At 30.9% G+C, this 12,981-nt stretch overlaps 1 protein-coding gene across 1 annotated transcript; it reads right to left on the bottom strand.

The window, feature by feature from the left end:
* Positions 1-1,681: 1,681 nt before the first annotated feature.
* LOC136088113 (uncharacterized) lies at positions 1,682-2,044 on the bottom strand. Its single transcript, XM_065811776.1, has one exon. It carries the CDS (start codon positions 2,042-2,044, stop codon positions 1,682-1,684), a length of 363 nt encoding a protein of 120 aa, XP_065667848.1.
* Between the last annotated feature and the right edge of the window lie 10,937 nt (positions 2,045-12,981).

Genomic DNA, 12,981 nt, shown 5'->3' with positions numbered 1-12,981 from the left:
ATCGAATTTAATACCTATTTTTCTCTGACTGACCCCTTTTCGATTGTTGACAAGTCTCGTTAATTCGGCTTTCTTTTCTCTAGTCCAGGATGTCGGGCGACCAGGGTGCTTTCTATCACAAAACGATTGAACAGTTTGATTTGAAACGCTGCGTTTCAACGTCTTCGAAACTGCTAATAATATTTTACTAAATGATTTTTACGACTCTGGTACGCAAATTTTTCACAGAAATATTTTTGATTCGAAATATTTTGAAACAAACTTTTAAAGTTGAACTTGAAACTTTAAAAAATAATTTTACTGCAATACACATAAATATAAGAAGTATAAATAAAAATTTTGATAAACTAAAATACTTTCTAATAGATTGCAATTATTCATTTAGTATGAGTTGCATAACCGAAACGTGGTGTTCTGATGAATCATTTCAAACGAACTCAAATTTTGAAATTCCAAATTATAAACTAATATCTTTTGAAAGAAAAACAAACAAAGGGGGAGAAGGGATTGCAACCTATATCCGAAATAATCAAGCGTTTAAAGTAAGACAAGACCTCTCCATCTCTGATACCGAGAGCGAAGTCTTTACTATTGAGATAATGGGTAATAAATCAAAAAATAATATGCTATAATAAAAAATGCTATAAACCTCCTTTAATTTTTAAAAATAAATCTTTTTCAAAATAAATGACAAGTAAAAAATATTTTCTTTATAGTGGACCTCCCAATCATCAACAAACCTACCCGGGTAACCCCAACCTCCGTCTCTGCTATAGACAATATATTAACAAATATATTTCTAGAAACCTCTTTAAAAGCAGGAATTATCAAAACTGATATGTCAGATCATTTTCCTATTTATTTTTCATTATCTCAAGATTTAAGAACCTATAACAATCCAAACCCAAAATTTATAAATGAAAAATCAATCAGTTCTCTATTAAAAATTTTAAAGACTCGTTATTGGTGGTAAATTGGGATGGAGTGTATCAAGAATGTAACCTTGGACACACAAACTCCGCATACAATTTATTTATAAATACTTTTCTAGACCACTACAAAAAAATTTTCCTGTTGAAGGGAAAGAAATAAAGCTAAAATATTTAAACTGCCCATGGATAACAAACGGGATAAGAAAATCATCAAAAACATATACTATATATCAAGTATTTAAAAAACAGAAACGAAACTAACTTAACTACAAACAAGAAATATAAAAATCTTTTTGAAAAAAATAGAAAGAATTCAAATAAAAAATTATTCAAAGCAACTTCGAAAAAGCAAAAGTGATATTAAAAAAACCTAAAACAAATTGAAAGAAATAATAGGTAAAAACCATACAAAATAATTTTTTTTTAAACATCTTCACTTCCAACAAGGCTGCAAGCAACCACTGATTAAAGTTGGAAGTTACTGGAAGAGAAAAGATGAAGATTGTAAAGCAAGATAGCAATTGACAGACAACTTAAAGGGTTGCAAATTATATGAATCAGGAAAGCAAGATGAAGGAAGCGAATTCAAAAGAACTAATGTTCAAGGAAAAAAACTAGACGAATAGGAGTTTTTGGAGAACAGTCACAGAAAAAGAATGAGACTTAATTGAATGACGAGTAACACAAGAATGATTTTTGGTAGACAGCACAAGAGGCGCTAGTTCTTTAGAGCAGTGCCTATTATAGTATTAGAAGAAAGGAGAAAGAGAAGCAACATTACGACGATGTGATAATGGTTGGAGATTGGCTGCAAGAGCAGGTCCAAATATGTTTACAATGCGTTTTTTCACCTTGTCTAATAGAGAAAGGGCATCATTAGAAGATCCGCCCCAGATATGGGAACAGTATTCCATACAAGGCCGGATTTGAGATTCATAGAGATAGAGAATAGAATACGATGTAACAAAGTGTCGAGCTCGATAATGAGATGCAACCTTAGCAGATGCTAATTTTGCAACAGATTTGATATATGGTTTCAAAGAAAGATCGGAAGTAAGAGTTAATCTTAAAAGATGAAGAGTAAATGACTCATCGAGTACATTACCGTTCATAAATATATGAAGATCTAAATTATTACGATAACGATTGGCTAAAAAAAATTGAGTTTTATCTGAATTGAAGTTCACCAGCCACTGTGAGCCCCATGCTGTAGCAGAAGTGAGATCCTTTTCAAGCTCAATTGCCCCCTCCAAGCAATCATAGAGTGTTGGTTTCTTATCCCGACAAGAATAAATGGTAGTATCGTCAGCAAACAATGCTACCTTAGATGTGAGAATATCTGAAAGATCGTTAATGTAAATTAAAAAAAGTATAGGGCCAAGGATAGAACCTTGAGGAGCCCCTGAAGTTACAGAATAAGAAGAAGAGTGCTGGCCATTGAGGACGATTTTTATACTACGATTGGAAAGGAAGGATTCATTAATCTTAAAGATGTTGTCAGATACATCGTAAGAAGAAAACTTATGGAGAAGATCAGTATGCCAAATTTTATCAAAAGCTTTTGAAATGTCAAGAGCGATGACCTTAACCTCTCCGCCTTTATCTAATATAATGCACAATAAAACTTATTGGTTATTACTGTTAGCAAATCAGCTGTAGAACGAGAAGATCAAAATCCATATTGATGATCAGAAAGTAAGTTATTAAATTCAAGATGAGAGATTAAGTGTTTGTTAATTAAAGATACAAAAACCTTGGTTATGATAGGAAGAAGACTAATGGGACGGTAGTTAGACGAATCAGATTGCTTTTCAGAATAACTGAAAATAGGGATAAAAGATGCCGCTTTCCAGAAGGCTGGAAAACAAGATTCTGATAAGCACTTGTTGAATAGTTTTGAGAGTATAGACGACAGCTCCGGAGAACACTTTTGCAAGACAATAACAGGTATGTTGTCCGGGCTACAAGCTGCAGAAGAGTCTAAGCAGGAAATTACTTTAGATACAGAATTTGGAGTGATACGAATGTCAAGCAATAGATCAACCTGTTTGTTGGCAATATCAGGTATAACGCAACTAGTGGAATCAAGTGATGATATTGATGAAAAGTTCTTAGCAAATAGTTCAGCTTTGTCTTTAGATGAATTGACAAAGTCTGAACCATACAAGAGAGATGGAATTAAAGATTTGCCCTTATTAATAATACTATTAAAGATTCTCCAGAAGTTACGAGAGCCTAATTTTTGTGATGAAATACAATTCATTCCATGAATTGTATTCCATGACTTGAGAATCGCGAGCTTTGGCGTTAGACAAAACCTTTTTAGAATGGTTTCTCGCAGTAATAAATAGACGTCTGTTTTCTTGATACTTGTTTTGGTGATAGATATGGAAGTAACGGTTTCGATTGGCAATCGCAGCATTACAATGTGAGGAAAACCATGGAGGAGTGCGAGGCTTGAATTGTCGAGAGGGAACAAAAGATTCCATGCCAGCCTGAATCCACAAAGTTATGTAAGAAGTACATTTGTCAACAGAAAAACGAAAGATTTCTACCGAAGGGCCATCACGAAGAAAATCACGGAAAGAGTCCAAGTCAGCTTTAAGGTAGTTGTAAGAGGTACGATAATAGGGGGATTCAGGTGATGAAGAAGAATGAGATATTAGTTTTAGAGAGATCAAAACGTGATCAGAAGCACCTAAGAGAGAATGTGGAGAAACTGAGCACTGACTAGGATCAGAAACAAGGTAAATGATTCGGGTTGTCTGGAAAGCGAGTTGGAAAGTTGACTATTTGAGTTAGGAATTGAGAAAGGCAAAAGTTGTGGGCTTTAATTCCTGCAGAATCACTAACACTAGAGCTAAGCCATTCAATCTGATGAGCATTAAAGTCACCGACAGCAACAATATAGACTGATGGATAAAGAGAGAGGGCTTGGTCAATATCAAAAAGAGTGCAGTCTTGAGATCAAGGAGAGCGATATAGTACAAAGAGAAAGGCGATAGAGTGAAATGATGCTAAACAAAAGCACATGAAAGAATAGTCTGTGGATTCAAACCTAGTTTCATGACAAATGGGTGAATTCTTACGAATGTAAATGCCCAGGCCAAGCATGTGACTATTGGAGTCTTTACGAATTAAAGAAAGAATACCACCAACACTAAGATCGTAAGATGAGACAGCTGAACTCAAATTAGTCTCACAAAGAGCAAGTAGGTCTGGTGAATTTTGCAAGAGATAAGACTTAACAGAAGAAAAGTTACTTCCAAGACCTCGAATATTAGTAAATGATGGGTTTAGAGAACTTGGTGATGATGCTGGTTATTTTTGTTTTAAAGATTTTGGTTCCTTATTTATTTTTAAACTTGTTGGAGAACTTGATTCAAAGCCTAGGTATTACTCAGAACACTGTCTAGCCCAAGCAATTGCCTCATTACTATTAATAAACCCTAAGCCGTAACAAAGGGCTCAAAATGCAGCCTCGGCAATCACGCCAAAAGTGCAAACAGGGACACCATCCATGTGCAACATGGCACTGTTAATACTTTGATATTTTTCAGCTGTTGATGGAATCAGCCTCTCTGAGAGCTACCACAGAGTTCGGGAAACTTAACTACCAGCCGGCCTCAGACCCATAAAACTGGGTTTAAGAGCTGTAGCCTCGTTAGGAGATTATAGAATGAGTTGCCTAGTCATAAAAACAGAGACACAAGCAAAACCCATGCATTGAGTCAAGATGATCCAGCATTCAACATCCTAAACTGGAAACAATGTATTAAAAATACATCTGCGTCAACCTAATAGATGAATGAAGGTGCGAGGCTGGTCAACAGATAGAATCTGTTACCCCTTATGTCTTTGCCTAGGAGGCGTTCTACAAGACAGTAGCCGGATGCATTTAATATCTACCAAAGATGAGTATTTTTATCGAGACACCATCTCTAGCCTTTACTCAACCAAGAGCCCCAAGACAGGGGTTGTTTTAAGTCGGAGTTGGCATCTCCTAGCCTTTGCCTAAAAAGGCGTATTCTACAAGGCAGCAGGACATGAAGCAGATTGTACTGGGGTTACATGTTACCAGTAGTAGGATAACCTGACCTGACAGACATTACAAATCAATTATATTAGTTGCCTTAAAAGTGGCCTTAAAAGAATAAAAGCTCACTCAGTTACTGCTACAATTTTTATAAATTTTACAGATTTAAAATCAAACTTACCTGCAAAATTTTAACTTGTGTATTTCGTTTCTCTGTTTTCACTCATTGAATTAAATCATTAAAATTGTACATATACTTTGTTTCAGTTGCTTCTTTATTAAACAATGAAATGAGTCACAACTTATAAATGTCTGACCAATTTCCAAATATTTTAATTTGATTTTGTTGCGATTTTATTGTCATTAATCACATATATCAGAAACCTCACTTAACTCCAATTTTTATTTTGAGCGGAGCAATTGTCTCACTAAGTAGTGATTTCAGATTTGTCCCGATATTCTTGCAAAAGCAAATAAAATTAGAAGTAGAAATTAGCTCTTCTTTGCACCGCCCAGCAATTTCTTCATGCAAATCCATTGAAACTATGCTTTCCTTTGTTTTTCCAATAGGCACAAATGTTTCATTGTATGTTGTTAATTGCTGACAAAGCACTCCCAGTGGGCACAGTACGTTTTTAAAACGTTCTTTGGACGTTTTTATTAGGTTTAAAGCTTATAAAAACGTCTAAAAAACGTTTTAAAAACGTACCGTGCCCACTGTGTTGCTTCTTTAATATTTTCCATTCTTGGTAGCATAATTACTTTTTCCATGTCTGTCGCCACTATTATTTCTTGTTCACAAACAGTTCAATCAGCATTAAGTCTATATTTGTTTCTGACGTGTCCAACCCTTTCATGTGAATATTCCACATCATGCAATCTGTACAGTCTGGAGTTAAAGTTAATTTAGACTGGGTTTTTTTCTCCATAATGTGTAAAGAACTGAAGGCATGTGTAACACTCTTCCTTTGTTTGATTTGCGAACGAAATATTTAATTTCTTTATAGTTTTTCTGTACGTTAATTCAGAGCAAACAACATTATTGTACTTGTTGAAGTCCCCCAATATTTTCTTTAAATTCAAATGGTAGGAAGATATAGTGGATTAAGGCAATGCTTACTTTTGTAATGCGATGGGACTGGTGAGTTGCTCATTACGTGTGCAACTAATTCTTGTACTTTATATTTTCTATGTTTAGCTGTTGTCTTTTTTTGTTGAACTGTTTGTTCAAAAGTCGACTAATCATTTTATTATTTTCTATGTTTAGCTGTTGTCTTTTTTTGTTGAACTGTTCAAAAGTCGACATTTTATTATTTGTATTTTTCAATCCTAAAACGTAAAGATAAAATATTTGGCATACTAAAAAGTTGACATCGTTGTCACCAAACAAGAAATAGCAAAAGTTAAACTTTTTGGATAAAATATTTGGCATACTAAAAAGTTGACATCGTTGTCACCAAACAAGAAATAGCAAAAGTTAAACTTTTTGGATTTGCTATTGTTCATTTTTTGGGTTAAACTTGCGTTTTGAACGTTTTTAGTGATCCAATTGTAGCGGTTTTTAAGTGATTTACTCCAGAAATCATCATTAATTCCATGTCTTCTATCGTTAGCGATATTTTTAGAACATTCATGTTTGCAATTCCACTATAATTTAATGTATCGATTTTCTTTTATCTCAGAATATTTTCTTTTCTGTTTTTTGAGAAATTTCTTGCGATTGTCCTTTATTTAACCCTGTGGATTCCTTGTTATTTTCATTTTCTGAATTCTCATTACTTAAATTATTGTAGCTCTGACAAATATGGTCCATTTTGAATAGATTTTTATAATTATTTTTAAGTTGATGAGTTCGTAAAAAATGACAGATAATAAAATATTTGGGTGATTGATTTAAATAGATAATAAGATTTAAATAGATAATAAGATTTAAATAGATAATAAGATTTAAATAGATAATAAGATTTGGGTGATTGATTTAAATAGATAAAAAGCTCGCAAATTATCTGTAACTAGTTGTAAAATAATTGCTCCAAATGTTGTGTGATCTTTTAAAAAATTAAACACAAAAATAGTTATATTTTGAAATAAAATAAATATTATTTTTGATAAAAGTCAAATTATTGATTTTCATTAAGAAAAAATTTACATACATTGATATATTTTTCAAAAACGTATATTTATTATGGTTTGGATACGTAGCCAAATTTTTGGAAAATTTCTTTGGGAAAAATTGAAGTAAATCTACTTGTGATTGTTTTATAAGGCGTTTTGAATGCCGTTTTTATCTATTAAAAAGCCTGTCTACGTTTTTTCGACAAAAAAAAACAACTCAAATACTTATATTTCTAAATTATTCTTTTTTTTTCTAATCAATATTTTAATTAAGATAATAAAGCTTATAAATAATTATTTTAATTACAAATCTCTTGCAAAACTGCAAAATTTAAAATATGTATCAAATAGTATTTTTCTCGAAATACGTAAAAAGCAACTTGAGGTATTTTGAAAAACGGCTGTAAAGTAGTAGTTACGTTGGTTTTAAGATACAGATTAAGATAGCTGCAGGTTAAGATAGCTGCAGGTTAAGATAGCTGCAGATTAAGATAGCTGCAGATTAAGATAGCTGCAGGTTAAGCAGGTGTTATTTTGCTTTGAAAGACATACTTTAGAGAAACATCCTTTTTTTCCACACTTGTTACAGGTATTATCTTTAGCTGGACAACTATATCTAGGATGCACAGTTATTTCCACAAAAGAAGAAAACTTTCTTTTTGGAGGAGTTGTTACTGTTAGAAATGGCAGCAGATGTGGTGAGAATTTCTGTATTTTCATGAGAAACAGATGCTGTAAAAGTAGGGGTTTTGGTAAACTGAGGATAGGTAATCTTTAGAATGCTTTTGAGCAGATTCGTAAGCTCTAGTTTTGTCAAACATAACCCTAATGTCATATGGATTTTATTAGAAGCTATACCACTGATAAAAGAGTCACGAATTGCTTCTTCATGCCCAGTGGGCATGCGTCGTCCAGGGGACGTCCGTCGGTCGTCTTACGGACGTCTGGACGTCCAGAAGACGTCTTACGGACGACCTCCGGACGACGCATACCCACTGGGTGGTATTGTAATGCAGTAACTGCCTAAAGTTACAATCTTTTGCTACTATTTTATTGGATATAATTATCAAATGATTCACCTGATTTCTGTTGACGAGTTGACAAACAATTTCGAGCAAATATGGTGTTTAATGGTTTAATGTAGAGATTACTCAATGCTTCTATAGTAGAATCAAAGATGTTACATTCACTTATGTACTCAAAAATCTGATGTGAAACAAAGCTAGTTAGAATTCTAAGTTTGTCAATGTTTTCTTGAGGTAACACGTCTAAACAATATTCAAAAGTTCTACACTAATTGTTATTTAATTATTTCTTTGTTGCATGATGATGTGATTAAAGGCAATTCAAATTGTGCTGGTCTTAGAGCTTTTTCCATTTGTTCTTTGTTACGCAATGATTAAAAAGTTAATAAAGTTGTTGTTGACTCGAAGGATAAATGATAATAACTGAACTATTACTTTTTAACTTATTGTTAACTAAAACAATAAGAAGAAATATTAAAAGAACAACAATAATAATAATGTTCAACTTCATCACATAAATATTTATTTATATATCTTAAATCAAATTAGTTATCGCTACTTACGGGGACAATTCTACGCTTTAATCAAGATGTAGTTTTGCTACCATTTTAATTGAAAGTATGACGCATGACTTTATTTTGAAACTTAAAACAAAAAACTCAAAATTTAAAATTTTTTTAAATGATAACTTGGCTTTTGTTTGAATTTATTTATATTATCGAAATAACTTACTTGAGCATGAAATTGCTCTAGTGTATTGTACAAATAGAGTGCTTGATGTTCTTAAAGAACAGAGCAGTAATAAATTAGTAAAAACACTCAACTAATTTTGACTGTCGAAGAAAATTAGATCAGTGTTTTTATTAATATATATATATATATATATATATATATATATATATATATATATATATATATATATATATATATATATATATATATATATATATATATATATATATAATATATTTTAATGTAAACTTTTCCTCACTAATCAAAAAAAAAAAAAAAAAATTCGTCGAAAAGCATTATATTAACTTAAAGTTATAGTTTGAAAGCTGTTGCGTCATTGAACCCTTCAACAGGATAATTAGTGTTTTATAAAATAGCGTGATAAGGAAGCCAAAATATCATTCAAATGTTCAGATTTCGTTGCGGGTTTTATTCAAATATATACTGCATTTTAGTATTGTGAAGGGCTATTAGTAAATATTAGTAAACTATTGGATTTATGTTGGCATTTTCATATAAAGTTGTAAATATTTAAGAAAGGGAATCAAAATTAGAATTAAAAAAAATACGTTATGCAGAATACCAAGCTAATTATGTTTCTCGGAATGCTGATAAAAAGAAAGAAATGTCCAGAGAAAGATCTAAGAGATATCGAGAAAAATTGAAAGCCGATCCTAATAAAAAAGCAGCTTATACTGCTAAAGCAAAATTAAGAGTTTTAAAAAGTCGTGCTATAAAAAAACTTTTAAATCAATCTCAAAGACCAAGCTCATCTTTTAAAAACGTTCAACAAAGAGGAAAAGCATTAAAAAAAGTTTCAAAAGCACAACCAACTTCAAAGAAGAAACACTCTGAAATTCTTTTTATTCTTTCAAATAGCTCTGCTCGTAAAGATAATTCGGGTCTACCTCCAGCATGTTCAAAGCTGTATGGTCTTTCTGAAAGCGAAGTTTTAGCAGTTGTAAACTTTTATAATGAAGATGAAGTTTCCCAAATATCACCAAACAAAAAAGATGTCACTCGAATTCAATTACATGACGGAAAAGCAAATAACATTCAGATACGTCATTATACGCCAAAAGTAGCTTTCGAGTTATTCAAGGAAAAGCATCAGCACATAAAAATTGGACTCAGCAAATTTTGCAACCTTCGCCACACAAAGTGAAATCAGTTACAAAATTTCCGCATAATGCTAGTGTATGTACTTTGCATGAAAACATGCAATTTGCCTTAGATGCATTAACAAAATCAGTTCAAGCGTCTTCAGTCAAAGTTGGATCTGAAATGATAAATAACTTTGTTTGTGAACCAAATACATACAATTGCGCCTATGACAAATGCGTTGCATGCAAAGGTATGAAACAGTTCGATAAACACTTGCAAACTATTAATACATTTGGTTTCGAAGTATCCTGGGACGAGTGGAGAAAGCCTGAAACTAAAACATAATCAAACATTGAAATAATTTCAAAAAATTCTACTGTAACAGAACTCATCAAACACATATCAGCAATGCGTGATAAGCTCGTTAAACACGCATTTGTAAAAAAAACCAATCAACAGTTTTTAAGAAACTGAAGGAAGTTTGATGAGTATTAATTCTGAAATTGCGGTAGGTCAACAGTCCCCTTTTTGTACTAATTGAATTAAAAAAGATCTAAGAAGTGTTAAAAAAGTTTAAAAAGCAATAAAGTACCTTCTTCCTCAGGGTTTCAATACATTCCAGATATTCAATTGAAGAATAAAGTGTCATTTCGTCCAATGATCTTAAAACTTTGGCACAGTTAGGTCCATTAAAACCACCACCATTATATCCAAACCTGATAACCGTTTTCTTTTCAAGAAACTCGTTCAGATTTTTATTAGTGAAGAGAATATCAATAATTTTACTAACATGGTGTTCATAAATATGATATTCAGGTGGTGGAAGTATGTTGATAATTTCTTCAGTCAGTTTCTCATCCAACAGACATGGATTGGTAACATTTTTATAATATTGCATCTGTATACGAGGTTTGTTATCAAATTGGTATTTTTTGAATTCATCTGCCAGTGATCCGAAAGTCCTTAGAACTCCTTTTTCATTCATCGGCCCATCACATTAGCAACACAAGTATTTTCCACCGTGACCCTTGATTATAGAAAATAACTATAGGTATTGCTTACTCATAATATAAAATATAAATGAAATATGATTCTTACTGATAATCCAATAATGATGTTGATCAATTTGAGGTCAGAAGCCAAGATAAACTTCAATTGATTGAGTTGAAGGAGTTGGAAAAGTATTTTCAGATTGTGATGATTTTCTTATACATTTCGAACTATGCCTAAGATAATCACTTTGTTGACCCCTGTGTACTTCTGGTTTCTTGATTGAAAATCTAATACTGATGTATCAAACACGTTCATGACTATCTTTAGATATCCCTGCCATCCATCAGTACCAACGCGTACAACAGAATTAAAAAAAATATCCATTTTTCTGAAGGAACAAACTTCAGTTACGAGCATAGATAGGTCAGTACAATAAAAGATATCTTTTTCAAAAAAATTTTTTACCGAACTTGAGCTGACATTTTTTCACATCGTAAAACCTATTCAAGTAGCGTGACCTGTTCGTAACTTCAGCATAAGCGTAACTTCAACAACTCTGTCAGCGATGTTTTGATTCTTTGAAGTAATTAAGGCGTGAAGATTTTGAACAGTTTTTTTTTGCTGCAAGGATGTCGAATTTGCAAACAAGAGTAGAAGTACCCTTGAAAAACGCCCTCAGCAACCCCCTGGTTGAGGGCAAGTAATTTTTAAAAAGAAACAAAATATTATTTTGAATTCCATCATAAATTATAATTAGGCTTCAAATTTTATCAAAATATATTTTGAGGCTCGAAAGATACAGCCACATAAAGTTTAGGACCCCCTCATTATTTGAAGGTTTTAAATATTTAGAAAAGTGGTCAAAAAATAAAAAAAGATGCAGTTTTTAATTCGTTTTCAACGGTTTCTATTTTATGTCAACCTGCTCGAAGAGAGTGGTTTAAAAAAATCTGAAGTAAAAATAACTTCAACTTAAAACCTCTAAAAATGAGCAGTGACAAGGAATATTTTGTAAAACTTTAATATTGCAAAACTTAGCATACTATTTTAAAAGTGCCTCAATTTTCAGATGTTAAATGTTACATATTATAAATACCGGTTTATGTTATCCAATATTTATTTACTTTTTATAAATTCTTTTCAACCATCTTTTATAGGCCAAATGAACAAGAGAAACCTGCAATACCAAAAAGCTTGGAAAAGTATATGGTTTAAAGATTTAAAAATTTTAAAAGTATATGGTTGAGATGGTCATTAAACTTTTTAAATTACTTCTCTGAACTCTGCAATAAGTGTACCCAAAAACTAATTTAAGAAGGTTTGTTTTAATTATTATAAGTTATTTTTTAAATTTTTTCTTGATCATAAATCCCCCCCCCCCTTTTTTTTTTTAATCCAACAAACCCCTGGCCCCCCCCACACTAAAATTGTTGTTAAGACTCTGATATATATATATATATATATATATATATATATATATATATACATTTCTATATATATATATATATATATATATATATATATATATATATATATATATATATATATATATATATATATATATATATATATATATATATATATATATATATATATATATATATATATATATATATATATATATATATATATATATATATATATATATATATATATATATATATATATATATATATATATATATATATATATATACATTTCTATATATATATATATATATATATATATATATATATATATATATATATATATATATATATATATATATATATATATATATATATATATACATTTCTATATATATATATATATATACATTTCTATATATATATATATATATATATATATATATATATATATATATATATATATATATATATATATATATATATATATATATATATATATATATATATATATATGTATGTATATATATAGAAATGTATATATATGTATATATACAGAAACTGCCTCATATCATGCCAGACCTTTTAATTAATAAAATAATAAAAAGAGAAAAAGTTACTAAGTTTCTTGGAGTATA

This window comes from Hydra vulgaris, chromosome 12 (assembly GCF_038396675.1).
Source record: "Hydra vulgaris chromosome 12, alternate assembly HydraT2T_AEP".
Classification (NCBI taxonomy): domain Eukaryota; kingdom Metazoa; phylum Cnidaria; class Hydrozoa; order Anthoathecata; family Hydridae; genus Hydra; species Hydra vulgaris.
The sequence above is the reverse complement of the archived record's forward strand: the minus strand, read 5'-3'. Positions and strand labels throughout refer to the sequence as shown.